The sequence below is a fragment of the Arvicanthis niloticus genome, chromosome 14 (genome assembly GCF_011762505.2).
Source record: "Arvicanthis niloticus isolate mArvNil1 chromosome 14, mArvNil1.pat.X, whole genome shotgun sequence".
NCBI lineage: Eukaryota > Metazoa > Chordata > Mammalia > Rodentia > Muridae > Arvicanthis > Arvicanthis niloticus.
This window is the reverse complement of record NC_047671.1, coordinates 37163721-37184096: the sequence shown is the minus strand read 5'-3', so window position 1 is coordinate 37184096 and position 20376 is coordinate 37163721. Positions and strand designations below refer to the sequence as shown.

At 38.4% G+C, this 20376-nt stretch overlaps 1 protein-coding gene across 2 annotated transcripts in view; it reads left to right on the top strand.

The window, feature by feature from the left end:
• Positions 1 to 15549: 15549 nt before the first annotated feature.
• Positions 15550 to 20376, top strand: part of Prr16 (proline rich 16) — a 275207-nt gene continuing 270380 nt past the window's right edge. Inside the window, exon 1 of one of the 2 annotated variants that reach the window (XR_004608212.2) lies at positions 15550 to 15995. Coding sequence is in view for 1 of the 2 variants with exons in the window: in XM_034517635.2 (XP_034373526.1) it covers positions 15837 to 15995 (159 nt within the window). In the remaining variant the exon portion in view is untranslated. The remainder of the gene's footprint in view (positions 15996 to 20376) is intronic. The other variant, XM_034517635.2, reaches the window with a different exon arrangement.

Genomic DNA, 20376 nt, shown 5'->3' with positions numbered 1-20376 from the left:
GATCAAATATAAGGAAAAATTAAACAAAAATTAAAGAAAAAAATATTCCTTACATGTACAACATAGTTTTATTTGGTTATGAAGAAGAATGTGGTTTTGTCACGTACAGGAAAACAAGTGGAACTGAAGGCACTATATTAATTGAAATGAGTTAGACTCAGATGTACAAATACTGTGTTTTCTCACATATGCAGAACCAATTTCTATTTAAAAATGCTATAATGAAGCACACTTTCTCACACACGCAGAACTAATTTTTTAATGCTGCAATGAAACAAGTCATTTTACATAAGAAATGTGTAAATAATAAAAAAGAGTTAAAATTATGTAATTTAGCACTTGTGATTCTGAGTAACCGAAAACAGGATCTTAGAAAAATGTTTTACCCTCACTTTCAAAGGGATATTTTTAACTATAGTCCAACAGCAGGAGAATGGAAAAGCAGAAGATAGCATATGCATGTAGTAGAATATCATTTTTTAAAAATTGCTAACCTGGCATAGGATAGTTTGCTTCCTAGAGTGCTTGTCTAGAATGTACTAAGCTGTGGATTTAATTTACAGTACTGAATACACCTGATGTGGCGACACATCTATAGTCCCAGTCCTCAATAGGCAGAGGCAAGAGTTTGTTTTTCATTAATTTATTTGTGTATTCTTTTCTATGCCCCCTGTCTCACCCTCATAAGTCCCCCCATTCCCTCCTCCCATTCTTTTCAGAGAAGGTGAAGCCCTCCCTCCTTGGGTACCAGCCTGCCTCATGACATCAGTTTGCAGCAGTACTAAGGCCTGCCCAGGCAGTCCAGTTAGAGGAAGAGAATCCAATGGTAGGCAAAAGGGTCAGAGACATCTTTCTTTGAGGTTCCAGAGTCTATCAAAGGTCATTTTAGCTACATGTCCAGTTTAAGATACATGAGACTCCATGTTAAAAATATCACCTGAGAGTGTATTCCCTCCATGAAAAACTCTCATCTTTCAGTCAGCTGCAACTTCTCCAGTGAGCTTTCCTTGACTTCTCGAAACTTGCTAGATGCCTTTCTTTGTTGGGTTCCATGCAACATTTGCCAACTGCTGCTTCAAAATATGTCAAAAGATGGAGGCATAACTATTTGCTTATTTGCATTCCTCAGACAACAATTTTCCGAAGATAAAGATACGCATGTATTGCATTATCATACAGACCAGGCCAGACACAGGACCTGGAACATGCCATGCAACTAGTAAACGTTTTTGATGAAATTAAATAAATATTCAAATATTAAAGAAACAGTGAATGTTTTTAATTTTGGGTGGGACAGATTAACACACAGTGGGATGTTCAAAACTTACATTTATAAGTACAAGTAGATCTTTACTATGTGGCTCCAGGATATTTTAATATAATAATTGAAGAGACAGTCAAAATTATGATTCTTTATCATTTATTAAAGTAATTAGGATCCTGTGTTCTGTCATTCATAGTAAAATTATTTGAATATATGAAATATTTCATATAACCTTCATCTTCATTAAGAAAATAAAAACTTAGTAGCCAAAAAGTCTGGACCACAGTGAATTTTTATAATTATTTCTTTGAATACTTTTTTTTAAATTAGAAAAGAATTACCTACCTAATTCTATCTTAGAAAGTTAGAAAGTTCAGCGATTACAACTAATTTGACATAATGCTTTGAATACACAATACATTAAATAAGTACATTATTCAAAGATTGTAAAGGAATGTGCATAATAGTGAAATTCTCCATTATTTCCATGTGACCCAGTAACAGACCTCCATGTGCTTATGGGAGACATTGAAGGATCCAAAGATAATTTCCACAATGAGGGCTTGACTTAAGCAGAATATATTTCTATGATGCAGAGAACCTCTTGGCTTCCTCACTGTGTTCAACTCTCATCTGTTATATGAACTCATGGTGTTAGGTTTTTCTCCGTTATCAAATCACTCCTAGAATTTTTACATGATATATGTATATTAGATATAAATATAATTTTCAAAACAGGCAAGAAAATGCATGGATCTTATGAGTACACCCTTAATCTCATTATCTTACACAAGGTTGATATGTGTAGAGACCTTGATGTAAGGTTTCTACTAAAAAAAAAAAAATGCCATCCAGGAAATATTACATTAAAAGAAGATAAATTAAAATTTTGCTATCTCAAAATCAGTGTACTATATAGGTATTAATTCTCTAGCTACTCAAAAAAAATCCCACGCAAACTCTGAGAATGTATCTATAGACTGAAGAGAAATATTGTAAAAAAAAATGATTTTGAATATGATTGGCCCTGGGAGTGGTACTGTTAGGGGTGTGGCCTTGCTAGAGGAAGTGTTACTGTGGGGGTGGGCAATGATACCCTTCTAACTGCGTGGGAGCCAGTATTCTCCTAGCTTCAGAACAAGAGCTAGAACTCTCAGCTCCTCCAGCACCATGCCTTCCTAGACACTGCCATGCTACTGGCCTTAATGATAATGGACTGAACCTCTGAACATATAAGCAAGCACCAATTAAATGTTGTCATTTTTCAGAGTTGTTGTGGTCATGGTTTGTCTTCACAGCGATGAAACCCTAACTAAGACAATGGTTATTTCTGGCAAAAGTGTATGTCAGACAACTATAAACAGAAAGTATAAAATAACAAGAAAATTTGCTTTTCCATAAATGAGAAGCATTTATAGTTTTGAGATATAAAAACAAAGTATGAGCATAAAATATTCTTTGTTTTCTGGTAGCAACTTTGTGGTTCAAGTAATACATTTTGGCCATCAGAGAAAACATTCCAGACCTTTATTTTTTTAAGTTTTTTTTTTTCATTACTCAAAAAAGCTGTGTCAATTACATAAATATTGAGAGTTTCCAGAGTGTAAGCTATGTATCTAGAGTTAAAATGTTATTTGAGCAGAGTTATTAACAGCAGAGAACCATTGATATATAGTGGTTTTGTCTACAACAATTTGGGGGATATCCATGGAAGGAAGCAAAACAAACAATACAGTCTTTGGCTTATTGCTGTGGTTGGCTTTTGTGTTTGTTTGTTTTCCTGCTGGTGCAAACACCCAAGTAAAAGTAACTCCCCCCCAAAATGTGAATTCTTTGAACTTAGATTGCTCAGATTAGTTAGTGATAGACTTTAAAATTTCTAAGTACATGAAGCAAGTTTGTTAAGTAAATGACTGATGGAATATTTGGAGTATTATGAGTGGAAAATTGCTTGGAAATTAAAACAAAAGATGTTCAAGACACGGAGATCAAAAGAAGAGCAACATTTATCCCAGAATATTGTTCATATAGAGAGCAAACCTGTTCCCCCTGCCCCCACACACATATGCACCTTCCTTCAGAATAATTAAGAGTTAGGACATAATATTGTATCAGCATTGGGATCAGTTTCAGAACTGAATCTTTGTCCAGAAGATCATGTTAAGCACATCAAGTGCTCAACATTTAATCAGAAAAAGTGTGTGTGTGCGTGTGTATGCATACATACATACATACATACACACACACACACACACACACACACACAAAACAGTAGCTGCCTTAAAGACAAAAGTGAGGTGGAGCAAGACTGCCTGACTATGAAGGTGTTATTTGATTGGCTTAACGAAGTGTGAGGAAAGAACTCACAGCAATGAGCAAAAGGTATGTTAGGTAGAGGCCATAAGGAACAATAAGTAGCAGAGCACAGTGGCAGCTTCACTGATAGCTGATGGCTGAATTGCCTATGATCAGTGGCACCTGCTTAGCATCATTGATGCACTGGGGAGAGAAATGTAAAGGCTCCATAAGATTAACAATTGACTTAAAGTGAGACTTAGCCCTTGTCTGTTGTGTTTGTGTATTCTTATCTTCTATGTCTTGTTGTAAAAAAAAGGTGGTTTTCCTGAGACGCAGAGACAAGACTTATTGGCAAAATGCTTAAAATGAATGTTTGTAGAAGATTAAACTCACAGCCTTACCAAGTGTCTCATGCCAAACCAGAGACTTCTTAAAGGAAATATGCTAGGCAAATAAATATCTCTCTTTAGTCCTGGTTTCCTAAACCAATCTGGAGGCTGAGAAACAAAAGAAATCATGGAGTTGGCACAGGGAATTTTCTGTACCCAGATAACTGCATATGAAAGCAGACAGCATACATGGATTTATAGATTAAAATTTCTCTTCTGATGACTTTCCTACAATTTCAGTTCATCAACTCTTACCGTGGTCTTAGTGCCAAGGATCCAGAATTTGAAAACAGAATAAATTTTAGGAATAAGGTTTTTTTTTATTCTCATTTTTTGTCTCATAATTCTGTAATTTTACAAATTTTCATTAAAAATTTTTTTGTTATATATTTTCTGGATATCAAAATAATTAAATTAATTTTATAATTCCCAATTTGCACTGCATTTTAGTGAAATACTATACAATACTTTTTGACTTTCTTTAATTCTTCTCTTATACAATACATTCTTACTGTCGTTTCTCCTCCCTCTCCCAGTCTCTCCTAACCTCCCCATCTCCCACAGCTCCACTTTCCTTCCAAAACAAACAAACAAACAAACAGACAGACAGACAGACAAACAAATAAAAAAGACTAGCAGACCTCTAAAAGGTATCAACTGAACATGGCAGAACAAGTGAAAATCAGCCTAGGCACACACGCTCATACCAGGACAACCTGTACTGAGGCAATCTAGAACTCTAGGAGGAAAAGGGTCCCAAAGCAGACAAAAGAATCAGAGATACTCCCACTCTGTCTGGTAGGAGTCCCCCAGAGTCACCAAGCTAAAGACCATACTAGTTGCAGATGATCTATTGCAGACCCATGAAGACACCAGGATTGCTGTTTCACTCTATGTGAGCACCTGTGACCCCTGATTAGGTGACTCTGTGGACTATGTTCTTCTGGTGTCCTTGACCACTTTGGCTCTTACAATTCTTCCTTCTCCCTCTTCTGTGGAGTTCACCTAAGCTCTGAGATGTCTAATTTGAACTACCACTTCATCTAATGTTTGGCTGTATGTCTCAGCATCTGCTTCCATCTGCTGCTGGAATATTCCTCTGATGACCATTGAATTGGGTACCAATCTGTAAGTATAGCAGAGTATCATTAGAAATCATTTTATTGAATTTTTTTTTAATCCTAGGTCTCTGAACTGTTTAGCCTCTAGTACTCGGTTGTCCAAGAAGTGTTTTGCCTGAGCTCCCTTGTTGTATGACCAAATTGCACCAATTAACATTTCAACAATTCTTATCCTTAAAAATATTCATATTGTCAGACAAATAAGAAACAGTTTATATCATTATAGAAATTGGGACTGAATAATTTATTGATATGAATCTAGTAACTTTATAACCAATATCAAATCAGGAGAAAATTAAAGCAAATGACCACATTATTAATGTATTTGGTCAAAGGTGTACCTTTGATAATGTACAATTCCCTTAGTGGTAAGTCACCTAGGTGAGCTATGGAGGAGAAGAATTCTGTGATTAGTACTCTCTCAGTTTAGTAAATCCTATGTTTCACAGTCCTGAGAAGTCTAGAAATCTCAGGAACTCTACTGACAATGTGTCCAATGTATGCCCAAATTACAGGATCCAAATCTTGCCCTTGGGTTTTTTTGATTGTATGAATATGATGCTTTGGTCCTTCTCAGAAGGGGGAACAAAATACTCATGGGAAAAATATGGAGACAAAGTGTGGAGCAGAGACTGAAAGAAAGGCCCCACCTGGGGATCCAGTCCCATATACAGTCAAAACCAGATGCTATTGGGGATGCCGGGAAGTCCTTGCTGACAGGAGCCTGATATGGCTGTCTTCTCAGAGGTCTGCCAGAGCCTGACAAATACAGAGGCAGATGGTCACAGCCAACCACTGGATTGAGTGCAGGGTCCTTAATGGAGGAGTTGGAGAAGGGACTGAAGGAACTGAGGGGGTTTCAGCCACATGAAGGGAGCAACAGTGTCAACAAGCCAGACCCCCAGGAGCTCCAGGGAGTGGACCACCAACCAAAGAGAACACATGGAGGGACCCACAGCTCCAGCTGCATATGTGGCAGAGGAAGACCTTGTTGGACATAAGTAGGAGGAGTGGCCCTTGGGCCTAAGGGAGTTCGATGCCCCAGTGTAGGGGAATGCCAGGGCAGAGTGGGTTGGTGAGTAGTGGAGAGGCAGGGGGAGGAGCAATGGTATAGAGGGTTCTGGAGGGGAGACCTGGAAAGGGGATAAGATTTGAAATGTAAATAAAGAAAATATCCAATAAAAGAAAAATATGAATATGTGGGAGCTTTTTAATATCTCCCGATGGATATTTGAACAACTGTTCTTTCTTTCATAAAGTGTTGGCATGCCCTTACATCAGGAAAATATTCATTATCAAGTATATTCTGTATAAAACTATCTTAAACCTCAAGGCTTCAGAAATTTCTGTTCTTCAGATTATTTGAAATAGCCAGCTTCTTTGAAATTACTTGAGTAGTTTTGAGTCTGAAGTTGAGAATTGGGATGTTTTATTTTATTTTCCTTTTGTAATTCAAACCAGTTAGCAGCATCCCAATGGTCTTTTCCTGTTCCAAATATCCTGTTCATTTATACATACAAGATCAGATGCCAGATAGATAAAAGTAAATAAATTTTATCCTTCATGTTTGTAGTAAGAGGAGGAAGATGCAGCTTTTTGAAACACTTAAGGTCAGCACTCTATGTGGTTATGTTGAGAATAACAGGAGATGATTTAACATTAGAAAAAGACTTGGAAAACAGTAGGGATTCAGTTTTTTTTTTTTTTTTTTTTTTTTTTTTTTTTTTAAGAAGAAACTCAGAATGAATGAGCACAGTTGAATAAGATTTGATTTATAGAAAATACTACTAAAATTAGTATCTCTACTCAGCACCATACCACATTTATGGACAAAAACCTTCCAAGTTTGGTAACTTAAGCTTAAAGAATCAATCATTTGAAAAAGCAAAATACAAGGAAAAACAATCAAAAGAAACTTCTAGACTAGTCCTTACCAAGGTGCATTTCATAAAAACTGTCTGAGGGTTATTTTCAAGCTGAGTAAAAGAAGAAAAGGAAAGAGATTTGGAGTAATCGAGGGTAGGAAGTCACCAGGGTAGAGAGGAGGAGGGAGGGAGGAAGTCACAAAGGCAGAGAAGGGGGAGAGGGGAAGAAGAAAGAAAGGCAGGAGCACAGGAGGGAGGAAGAAAAATAAAGAAGGAAAACTGAAAAACAAAACCATAAAGAGGAGTTTATAGTCAAATAAAGTAAGGTTTGAAACTAAAAATAAGTAGATAAAATATTCAGACTTTATTATCTGTGTATTTGTACTTATGAGAGCAGTATGTGGTTTGTAGTGACCACTGAATTTGACCACTGAAATGGCTGAAAAACACTTTGAAAAATGCTGCTGTAGAATGATGTTTTATTAAATGATATTTTTAAGAAATCAAGCAATTCTGGAATGTATCCAAATCCTGGAATAGTACTGGTCCCACATTGCTGGATGCACAGAGAGTATCTATCAAAACAGAGCCAAAGCCATATAATTCTGGTGAGCGTTAATCCAATAATTCACAGATTAGAAATATTCCTCAGGTAATTATCTCCTTTGATTCTCAATACATATTTTTCAAAGTAAGTATTACATCTACACACACAAATAAAGCAGTTGATGCCAGTGGAGTTGTGGCCTTTAAGATCACAACATTAGCAACAGACTGTTCATTTCAAATGCAAAATTCTCCAGCTTCCAGTCCACCACTTTTACTGCAGATAATAAACGGAAGGAAAAACCACTCCTGCTGCTGAAGTGTTCAATGATAATGATTGGAAAGGGAAGATCTTTTGTGTTGAAGAACTTTCCTCTCACATATATGCCTTACTTTTCATGAGATTTTGTTTCCCCTAAAAGAACAGAAGCACTCTGTAGGGGGCTTTTCAAGTCCTGACAGTTTATGGCATGAAATGGGGTTTGGCAAGCCAGGGGTGCTACATACCAGTTATCTGTGGGAAACGCTTGCACCACTTTCAAATGACATACTAAATTGGCAGTTTAAGAACTGTGAAATGTTCTGAAAATGCAGCGTGCTAGGACTCTGTGTGTGTGTTAAAACTTAATAAGTTTCATAAATCTTTAATGAAATACTAACTAATATAGGTGATGGTCATTTTGAGAGGAATTCTCTGTGGAACACAGACATTGCCTTGTAACTTAGCAACACTTCTGTCACCTCTAATAGTGCATTTACAAACACAGGCTAGGTTAAAAATGATTTTAATCAAAATACATATGGCAAGAATGGCAAACCATCTTTAAGTATACAAAGGGATATTGTGTAGCAATCTGACAGAACAAATGCTATGAAAAGAGTGGAAATATTGAAGTCAAATAAGTGGTTGCTATCATGATACTTTACATTTTCCCATATATATGAGATGTATATCATATACATACATATATATATATATATATATATATTGTGATTTTGAAACACTATGGTGACAATTCTATGCTTGGAGAAACATTCAAATACATATATGAACTATATATACCTCCAAGTATTTACAAAAATTGTAAGGGTGCAGTACACAAATGCACAAACTCACACACACATACACACTCACAGGTGATTGGGTTTGGAGGTCTTCTGTATAGCTTTCTAGATACTCTACCTAGGGGTTTTAGTCTAATTTTTTACTTAAGACTTTAAAGTACTAGAGATGTAGGGAGTATTTAAGATGGAATTTTTTTCTTCTGATACCTACTGTCATCAAACACTGTCTTGTAAAGATTTAGTTGATGAAATTTTCTGTCTTCTTTACCTATTTGTATCAGTGTGAGACCACTGCCTGACCAAACATTAGCATTTCTGTTTTTGGTCACTTTGATATTCTGTGTCTTTAAATTAATGATGCAATTTCTATTAAATAAGTTTCTATATATTAGTAGAGATAATGGATTTGTACTATCTGAGATCTGACAGTGTTTCTAGCTTAGGAGTTCTAAGATCCTAAATAAATGTTGTACAGCTATTGTTGTATACCGGAGAGCATGCATTTGTAATGTTAGAATATTTTCTACTGTACTTTTCTGAGTAGTACTCAATCTCTGAATAACTTATCATTTATATACACATTTGAAGGCCTACAAAGAGCACAGTTTATTTTCATTTGATTTCACACTATGCAATGTGTGTTCTGTTTAAGGTTTTTCATAGATCTACAGCACTACCGGATTATAGGTGATATTTTGTATCTTTCTAAATGTATTAGAGCAAACACTTGCAGATAACAAAGACTTCAATTGGATATATTTGAGCATGGGCTTGATGGTTTCATCTTATTCCCCCACAAATCTAAGGCTGTTCCAATGTAGCAGCCCTGTATCTATCTGGTTTATTCCCAGGGGATATGGATCTATTTACTGCCCATTCATAGCTACGACCTTGATCCGACAAGCTTCTCATCCTCACACAGAACCTCAAAGTCAACAATATTGGTTGTAAATTACAAACTCTGTTTGTCTTCATTCTCGAACACACTGGCCAATAGCTGGCCTTCAAGTCTTACCTCTGGAATTCTAAAATTATTCAGGAATGAACCAAGTCTGGCTTGAGTAGTTTCAGTTAACATACAATTAAAAATATCTCTTTTTTTTTCCCTCACAGAATAGGTGGCTTTAACCACTGTAAAGCTGTTATCTGTTCTCACAGGCTTAGAGACCAGAATAATTAAGATGAAAATGTCAACAACTTGGTTTCCTGTAGTTACAGACAACTTATATCTTAGGAATACCAGACGGGCTCCTGGATAAGAGTCTTCAATTCAAGGCTTAGGCTCTGCCATCGTGTACTCAAGCAGTTTGGTGTCAAAAGGTAATATGATGAGAACCAAAAGTCATGTATATTTCCTATGGTTTCGGGGTGATTAGAAATTGCTGATAATTTGAGCGAAAGAGAGGGAGTAACAAACAAGGCTTGAGTATGTGATAAGGATTTGATATCTGGGACCCAACACTGAGGTTAAACAGATGTGATATTTGGAAGCATGAGCAAATTAAATGTCAAAACAAAAGTGAGTAATGCTAGTTTGACGAAACTAACACACACACACACACACACACACACACACACACCTTTAAAATGCCAATTCATAACTGTAAGATTAAAATGGATGATTCTTCTTACAGAATATTTGGCTAATACATACTGAGTTTGTTTTCCAGTGATATGTATCCTCTTTAGAGGAGTAATTAGTTGCATGGGTAAGCAACTGCATAATGAATCATTATACAGCTTTAACATTGCTTCTGATCCAAATCGGATGATCAGTAATAATGTGGTATATCTCTCTGTGTGAAATTTGAAAACAACGTTGCTTTCTAGAAACCTGTTATTTCCATCTATCAGAAATTATTACATATAAAACTTGATGGGGAAAAAAACAAAATTCCTTTTACTGCCACCTACTGGAGAATCATGTCAAATATGTGACATGGTAAGAAAAGCTCAGCCATAATAGTTTGTGTACTGCAAACATCCTGATCCCAGTGGCCCACTGAAGTGTCTGTGTCCAGAACTTGCTGTAATGATCTCTTCTGTTTATAGATGCAGGGTGATGAAGAAGTTTGTACTTTTCAGTGACCAAGGTTCAGTTTTGTGGAGAAACTTTATAAGAGATTGAGGAAAAATAATTTAAGATTTCTGGCTATAATCTTTCCTAAAGAAATTTCTCTTCTCTTCTCTTCTCTTCTCTTCTCTTCTCTTCTCTTCTCTTCTCTTCTCTTCTCTTCTCTTCTCTTCTCTCCTCTCCTCTCCTCTCCTCTCCTCTCCTCTCCTCTCCTCTCCTCTCCTCTCCTCTCCTCTTCTCACCTCTTCTCTTCTCCTTCCCTCTCCTGCTCTCTCCTCCCCTCCCCTCCCCTCCCTTCCCTTCTCTACCTTTCCCCCCCTCCCCCCTCTTTCCTCTACTCTCCTTTCTTCTTCTCTCTAGTCCTCTCCTCCTCTCCATTCCCTTCCCCTTTCTCTCCTCTTCCATTTTCTCTCATTTTATATCTGCTTTTCTATAAATTATTGCCTCATTAACAAAGTAGGCATTATTATGATTATATTTTCTATGCCCAAATATGTATGTATTATGTATATGTGTGTGCAGAAAGAGTAGAATGTGTGTGTGTGTGTGTGTGTGTGTGTGTGTGTGTGTGTGTATTGCCCACTATATAAATGAATGAAAGTGGGTAAAAGAACTACTTGAAATGTGTGTGTGTCCTGCTTGAACCAAGGTTTCCTGCCTACTAGGCAAGTCCTCTTCTATGAGCCATATATCCCCAGCCTGAAGAAAGTTCTATATTTACACATAAGTTTTTTGCTGAGCAAAAGTTTTATTTCTTGTCATATAAGTAAATTATTGTCCTACTAACAAACATAAGACATTTTTTTAGAATTATTTTTCTATAACCAACCATGGTTATATAAACAAAAAATGTTTTGACAATAATGAGGGGTGGAAGATCAAAATCAAGGTTATGGAGAATGTAGTCTCTAGTGAAGGTCTAGTTTTATAGAAATGGATTCTTCTCAAGGTAGCTTCAGATTATGGTGGTGGGAATGCAGCCCTCTGGGGGGAACCCTTACAAATGCTCTAATGCCATTTGTAAAGATTATTCTTTAATGACCTGATCATTCCTCAAAAGCCCCACTTTCTAATACTATCTCCTTTTTTGTTAAGATTTCAACTCATGAGATGGGGAGGGGGATGGGAGGCACAAATACTCTGACCCTAACAGAAATCTAAGAAAATGGCCTGACCACAGTTAGAAGAGTAAGCAGGGAGAGGCATCTGGAGATATCTCCTCTTTATATTAGGCTCACATGTGAAATTACCTATTTGTTTTTATGGCGGCATTTTTTTTTTTTATTCAATGTAGCAAATGTCTAGTTCTCAGAATAGATTCCTGTCCAGAATAACCGCTTAAAATTTTTGTTCAGTTGAATTAATTTAAAGACTATAGAAAAACATCCTCATTCAACCATTTAGTTCTCAAATATTTATAAAGAAGCTATTTTTCAATAGTTCAGTTTATTAAACAGAATATAATATAAGAAACACCTTTAAAGCAATACAGTATAGTATTACATAACTATGCTAAACAGCTGATTAATAAAAAGAAGGCATTACTGTGTGTGGTGGCATATATTTTTAACCCTGGAACTGGGGAGGTGTATCTGTGTGAGTCTGAGGCCAGACTGATCTACATAATGGGTTCTGTGACACCCAGGGCTACACAAAAGGGATATAACTTTTTTTTTTTTTTAGGTGGTGGTGGTTTTTGTTTTGTTTTGTTTGGTAAGTGAAAATTGAAGACACCCTTTAACCTACCCCTAAGTTTTACTTTACTCATTTATAAATTAAAGAGATAAAAATAATAACTATAACTGGTCTACAAGACTTAGTGTAGCTAAAAGAAACCTAAATTTTAACCTTTCCAACAATGTTTTGCAACGTGTGACCACATACAAGCCTACAGATCTGTCTTTAAATTAAATTCCCTGATCCACTTGCAGACCTACTAAGTCAGGTCTCCTGCAGATTAAGTTCACTAATCTGTGTCTTTAGCAAGTTATTATGAGGAGTAGAGTGTGATAATTGCAGCCTGCAAATACACGATGCATCTGATAATCAATGTATTCATACATGTATCATCAATAATGTCTTCTCTTAATTTCTACTCCTCTAAAACTTTCACTTACCATCTCCCAGGGAAAAGTATTTTGATAAAGATAAAACTTTTCTTTATGCTTCAAGCCTTCAGATATTCTTAATGAATATATGGGATCTTACAAACAAAATGAGACCATATAAAAGAAAAATATATTAAAATTAACCTCTTGGGTCTGTAGCGATTGCTCAGTGGTTAGTAAGCTTGCTGTTCTTATAAAACTCAGTTTGCAGCACTCACATGGCTGGTCATAGCCATGTGTAAGTTCAGTGCCATAGAGATGACACTATTTTCTGGCCCTTTTGGCAGTTGCATACACATGGTGGACTTATATGCAGTCAAAATATGCAGACACATAAAATAAACAATAAATTTTTAAAGAGTAATCTTGATGAATTTTTTGAAAATCAGTGTTAGATAGTAGAGTAGAATTAATAGCACCAATACAAGCTTGTATGTAAATAAGCAGGGGGAAGCATCTTGGTGCCATTTTGTGTCTATTGTTAAAAATTGAGTTGTTGCAGGATTTTTCTCTTGAGGGCCAATCTTTAGACATGAGCTGTAATGGGTTATAATCACAAACCCATTTCACAGGGTTGTAACTTTAGAAACAGCAACTAAGTGACCTTCCATACTTATCCAGCTCTTTCAGCTACAATGCAAAGCATACAAATGAGAACTGTCTATATAAATGAGAAGTATCTACATAAAATTCTGGGCACAAAATCACTTCATCAACTGAAGGTAACTCCTCTCTCTTTTTAAATCTGTTATCCTCTCTAAGTTTACAGCATGATCTGGGATAATGCTCTCATGCACAGCTAGCAGTATTTTCCAAGCCCATTTATTGGAAACATTAATCAGAAAGCGTATTAGGTGTGTGTACTTTTGGCCCTGTAGTTTGACTCTTCAAACATCATGCACCCTGATGTCTGAGGAAGTCTATTATAGTTAAACATGGACCTGGAAGAAAGTTCTGACTTTTCACTTTCGGTTACTGGATATTATAGATGGATGTTGACAGGGTCACGATTTGAGAAAAGAAGTGATGGGAAGTTTGAGGCTACGCTGTAGAGCGATCGGGATTTGATCTTGAGATCAACGGCCTGGTTCAATCACAGCAGCAATGGATATTGTGATGCTGGATTGGGATTATTTATATTCAATCTGCAAGGGAAAATCATTTCCTAATGTGCAGGAGAAATCACTTCTTCTCTTCTCAATTACCCTTCTCCGAGTTCATTTTGCTTCGAATTTTTAGGCTTCCTTACTCATGACCAAGACTCAAGATTTGAATCTGGGCGATCAGTATTTTCTCTTTCTTCTCCCTTTAGCTCCTGCTATCTCTAGCACCTATTTTCCTCACAGAGAAGTCAGAAGAACATTGGTGACTTGGAATACCCAGGGTTGGTGTCTAAAAAGCAGACGCAACTGGTTTTACTGCTATAGCTTCATAAAGAATCGAAAGAAATGAAAGAAGAGGGGGCACCCCACCTTCCCTCTCCTTAGGGATCTCCAGCGTGTGAATCATCTAATGCTTCCAAATATTTTTTTCCCCCCCCCTTAGTTTTCAAAATAGTTCTTTTATTATTTTACGGCTATGTTTCTTGGATACTGCTAACAGCTTTCTACCTTCCTTCTGTGTTCACTGTTTGTTTGTTTAATGGTTTCCCATCAATTTGACACCATCTTGTAATGTCTATGCTTAAATGTGTTCTTTATTTCCTCCAATCACAATTCATATATAACTCTGCCGAGGGACTATTCACTTGAAGATTGGTTATTAGGAACCCACGAACTGGCAAGAGGGGAGCTGTCAGGTATTTTTCATGTATAAAGCATGCCCTCAGCTCTCCAGACTTGAAGTGAGAGAATCAAGAGCTGGAGTCCAGCTAAGGCAGGAGAGGAGCAAGCCTCTGAAAGGAATGTTCCTAAGAGTCAGAGTAGAGCCAGCCTGCTGGGTCAGTAGCTAGCAACCCATGTGCTTGCTACTAAGGAAATTAAAACTTGAGGTAATGAGATGGCAGGCCCCTCCTGAGATGAGCTGTCGCAATCCTATTAATTCTCTTTTCTAGGTATCTTTCCCTAAACAAGCTCAAAGTTGTTTTCTATTTGTTTAGAAGCACAAGACTTGGAAGACAGAAGCATTTTATAGAAGAGAAGTTGGAGGCAAACTCTTATTACACTCTCCCTGGAGATGTTCCCCATCAAATACATACCCTAGCATAGGTCACAAGAGAGAAAAAAGGGGCGGGAGGGGGGGAAAGAGTCTGCATAGATAAGAACACAACCAGAATGACTCAGGCAGTCTCAAGGGGGATTTCTGGTGCGAGGGCATTAATAAATCTGCTTTGGCTTTGTAGACTCAGCAATGCTAGCCTACCTCTTCCAATCACAGTAGTATATCTTGAGGATTTCAGGTGTTGTGCTGTCCTAGCTCTGCCCACTTCCTCCCTGAATCCTGACCCGCTGCAGAAGTCACTGGGTCACCAGGAGAGTGATTGGAGGTCTCTGGATATTCCCTGGTCCCGGATAAACATTAAGGGTTACTTTACAGACTGGGACTCCAGCTCCTGATCACATAGTATAGTTCCTTAAAAATGAAGCCAGGTCTTGGCCGGAGGGCAAAGCTGAAGGAGTCCTGGCTGGTTAGGAGAAGACACGCAGCTGCAGGCTGCGGTGATAGGGACATCTCGGAATGAGGATGTAAGGGTGGAGAACTTGCGAACTTGTCCCCAGGCACCATGACGCCTCCCAGGAGATCTGGGAGAGACCCCAGCAGGATGTACCCAGGGCGGTGCAGCTGACAGCCCCCCGGCGCCGCCGTGCGGCCCCTCTCCACCCGCGAGTGTGCGCGCGAGCGGCGGGCGGCGGCGGGAGGAGGCGCAGGCGCGCTGCTCGCCCGTCTGCAGCCCCGCGCCGAGCGCCTCGTCTCGGGGAGTTGATGGCAGAACCACAGTGCGGCCGCCCGGCCGAGCGCACCGCGCAGCCACCCGCGGCTGCCCGCCGAGCACTCGACATGTGGGGGGACTGGGGTGGGAGCGGCCGGAGCAGCGCCAGGGACCGGGGCGCGCAGCAGCCTCCGCTCGCTCGCCTGTCCTGACCTGGCTTGCTCGCCCCACCGAAGAATGTCAGCCAAGTCCAAGGGGAACCCCTCCTCGTCCTCCGCAGCCGAGGGACCTCCGGCAGCCTCCAAAACCAAGGTGAAGGAGCAGATCAAGATCATAGTGGAGGATCTGGAATTAGTCCTGGGCGACCTGAAGGACGTGGCCAAAGAACTTAAGGAGGTGAGAGGCGTGGGGGTGGGGGAGGGAGTGGGTCTCCCTGCGCCCCTCGGGTGGGTTCCGGTCCCCCTTTTGGCTTGGGACTACAGCATTTCCAAACTCCTGGTAACTGTGGAGGGATGCCTGAAGACCGACTTTCTTTGCTCCGGCTACTCGTGAGAAGAGTTGGAACACTTTCTCTCTCTCGTTTTTAATCAGACAGAAATCAACTAGTGTTTTAATTGATGGACTCGATAGGATGGTGGGAGGGATGGAGGCAAGCTACTGTCTTCACGGACAGTGAAGTCAGGGGAGTCAGGGGAAGGGGTTAACTGGGGGTGTGTCGTCCAGAAAAGACGTGAGCACGGGCTGGCCAGAGCCAGTTAGATGCTCTTTGCCTGCCCTGCTGCTCCCCCAGAGTCCTTTGGCAAGTCCGCTCCTGGCCTGGCAGCCCCTGGAAGCTGAGCTGAAGGGGGGCTGCTTCTGGGCCCAGGGCCAGGCCAGGGAGGGGATTGGGAGGGGGAAGCTCAGTTCTGGCTCTCCTCCCCTATTCTCAATCCCCACCATAAAGAAGGCGACTCTGGGTGTTGGAAGGAGAATTGAGCTTTAGGGATGGAGAAATGTCTGGGACTTTCTCACTTTCGCAATTCCTGAAGCATTCCTCATCTTTTCTCAAATGTTTCCAGCAACTCTGGGCCTTCGCGCCACCCGGAGTGTCGCCATTCTTCACTTCCTTCCTTTAATTCTGTCATCACTTGGCATTGAACCTGAGCAGTAGTGCTTACAGGGGAGTGTGTATGTGTGTGCCTGTGTTGCTTGTGTTTTGTGGTCTCCCCTCTAGCATCCTGGCTCTTTAGAATTGGAATTGTTTTCCCCTCCCCCCCTTAGGATCCGACCCCCTCTGTAATCCGCCCCTCCCCACCCCGGTGAACTGGATTGGAAGAGGTGAGGTGTCCGGTTGAGACTGTGTAACTCAGGCAGCCTCAGTGGCCCAGGGCCCCAATGAGGGCTTGCATGCTTGAGGTAGGTCTCACTATCAACCTGGCTGCCTCTTGTGGCTGGGGGAGCTAGTGGCAGTGCCCAGAGCCCTGTTTCACTACCGAGAGGGCTCCTGGAGTGGATCTTGGTGTCTGCAGTTCCAGCTTCAAGAAAGCAAACTTCTTAGGAGGTGGTGGTCTCCCTGAAAAGATAAGGGGACCAGAAATCAATAGACTAAATCTGAAATTGTAACTCTGTTTCCGGAGCCAGGAGGAAGGAGATTTGGGGCTGTTTGGATGACTAGCCTCTGGAGATTATCCTCCTGTCATTTCCAGCCCCAATGTGAAGACTCTCCCTGGAATTACCTCTATGACCAAAAGCCCTGAGTTTGTGATCAAATTCAAAGCTTGTTAAGAAGATCCATCGCTGGCCAGAGTGCCTTTGCCAGTGAGGAATTCATCCCTGTATGTTTCTCTGCAAACAGAATAGGATTACAGCCAAGATCCTGAGAATGGTGGTGGGTAGTGATGGGTCAGGAAACTTGTTTGTGTTTGCAGGGTTTTCCTAGGCTTGTTTCACAACTCATTGGCAGATGGAAGGGCTATGGTCTGCAATCCAAGGCCAGAGATGTTTCTTTCTTTGTAATGCTTTTACTTTCTATATTTGGCAGTTTGTGTTTTCATTTACAACATTATCATGATTTTAAAAATGAACAATTTAGATGAGTTCCTCTGAGTACACCCCTGGATATTATGCATATATATATATATATATATATATATATATATATATATATATATATGTGTGTGTGTGTGTGTGTGTGTGTGTGTGTGTGTGTGTAAAGACAGTGGATATAGGAAACCATCAGCACCAAAGGGTATAGACTGGTTTTTTTTAACAGGGTGAGACTAAGAAAAGTAGCCAAGCAAATTCTGCTTCTGTGGGCCATAGTCATGTGTCAGGACACTTACTGTTTTAGACAGAATAACCCAGAAGTCACTACTCACGATCTCGTTTATTATTATTAGCATTAGAATTAGTATTAGTATTGAAATTTAAGGCCATGAAAATATATAGGAAAATGTCTAACCTCTGTCCGGTTCTTGGCTAGAATTGGAGATGTAAATAGAGGAGTCTGATAGTCTTTCAGTGAACTCATTTTTAGAACTATATATATATATATATATATATATATATATATATATATATATGTATATATGTATATATTTATGAGAAAAAAAACCAGGTACTTCTTAAAGGACTAGAAATGCAACAGAACAAGTGGAAAGTCCTGACAGAGGTAGCGGTAACATCTTCGTTTGATGCCTTGCAAGATTTCATTCAGTACCAAGGCCTATTTGGGTAAAAACTCAGCACAAACCTGAATTTTATGAGTGATAAATGAGTATTTATAGTGTGATATCACTGTCACTAACTTTGCTGTGGCCCTCATCATTCTAGGCTTGCATATGGGAGTGCATATCCTAAAACTTAAGTTTCAAAACAGGCTATTTATATAAGAAGAATGGGAGTTATTTCCAGGACAAAATATTTATAGGGCATGTTTAACCTGTGACGTCTTGCACTTGTGCAGTCTTGATCTGTTTTGAACAATAGAGCATACCGGACTAAGCATGTCTTTCATGAAGTGAAAGATATTACTGATAACTTTTGTAAACTCTACAAAAGTTACTCTACTCATGTTCATTCCTCTACCCAAGACTTGTACGTATAAATATTGCAATTAATATATCAGTTGTGACATTTAATATTTTGGCAGTTCATAATAATGTGCAGTTATACTTTATATAAATTATTATTTTCAAAATTCAAATTCACTTATTGATAACACTATGCTTTTTAAACTATAATACATACTTTTATAAATTAATAGTGAACTTTTATTAACTTGGAATAAAAACTAACGTAATAGCATAATTTTGACTAAAGAGCTGTCAATCACTGCATGGTACTTTTTAACCCCTTTAGTTTTTATTTTAATTACAACTTAAAATTTAAACATTCTGCCTTTTACTTTTGTACAAGCCTCACCAATAAGACTTACTTTTTGTTTCATTACTTTAATATTTGTGATATTAAGGTATAATTACATTATTTTCCCCCATCCCTCTCTTCCTTCCTATTTCTCTCGTTCAGTCCCTCCTTTTCTCTCTCTTAGATTCATGATTGATTATTTTAGTAGTAGCTTTTTGAATTCAGGTAGGCAGGTTAAATCTGATCCCTTTACTAATTGTTTGAAACACTTAATAATTAGTAAGAAAATTCCAGTCTGTTCAGTAAAAGGAGTTCTTGTATCTTTTTCTGATTTATTGTTTAGTGATAGTTATTTAATCCTTTATAATTGAATTGATTTTTATTAAGAGAGAGGTGGGATTTCTAGGACTCCCAAATGCAGTTCACTTGACTTCACAATTGACTAAAACCTCAGTACAACTTAAGACTTTAATAAATATTGTGAATCTTTTAGATTTCTGTGCTATCATGAAAAACAAACTAAAATATGGCACTCTATGGAGTGTTTTTTCCACTCCTACCAAGTTACAAGTGTGATTGTTACTAAAATGAGTGACTTTTGTTCATGCTCAAAACTTTACGTACGATATGTTTAATCTACCATTAAACATCAGCAGTATAAAAGTCATCTCTGCTTTCACTGGTTACTCTGACTGTTGATGTAAAGAAGAAATTGAAGTTGAGTACCAATTCATACAGGTTCACTTATAAATCTGTACTGTCTGCGTACTCAGGCATATGGCATTCTGTGAGTGAAGAAAGTGTGATGTAAGAAGGCATGAAAGTAAGAACTTTAAGAAACTTAAAAATTATCCAGATTTTTATGGTGGACATAAATGGACTGGTGTAAAAGATGTCACATATTCATGTATTGTAAATAAATATTTAAGACCTCCATGAAGAGTTAGCTTTGTAGAAATATAAACCCAAAATAGGACTTTCCCTTTGAAATAGGTATCAGATTTGAAGAGGCAGGCAGAAGAACACATAAGAAAATGTATCATTAGGGTAGATATTTAATTCCTGTCATGATTTCTACTAATTGAAAAAAAAGTGTTGGTGAGATTCTAGAGTTTAAGGAATAAAATTAAATATGTTGGTCTAACAGATGATAGTGGTCAAATTTTTATTAAGAAATGTAGAACCAAATCTACTTAAAAAAATTTCTCAAATAATTCAAACTGCTGGTAATAGTCTGTGTGTTACTTTAGAAGATGGGAATTGTGAAATAGTTTACATTAAATGTTTGTTTACAGAGTCTCTAATGATCAGTCTTGAGTGGTTTAGCTGTACTAACTTTTGGTTCAGACTATTTACAACCTTGAACTTTTCTTGTAACATCTCATGGCTTTAAATTTTGTAACAGTACTATCATATGGATGAGACAAGCTTT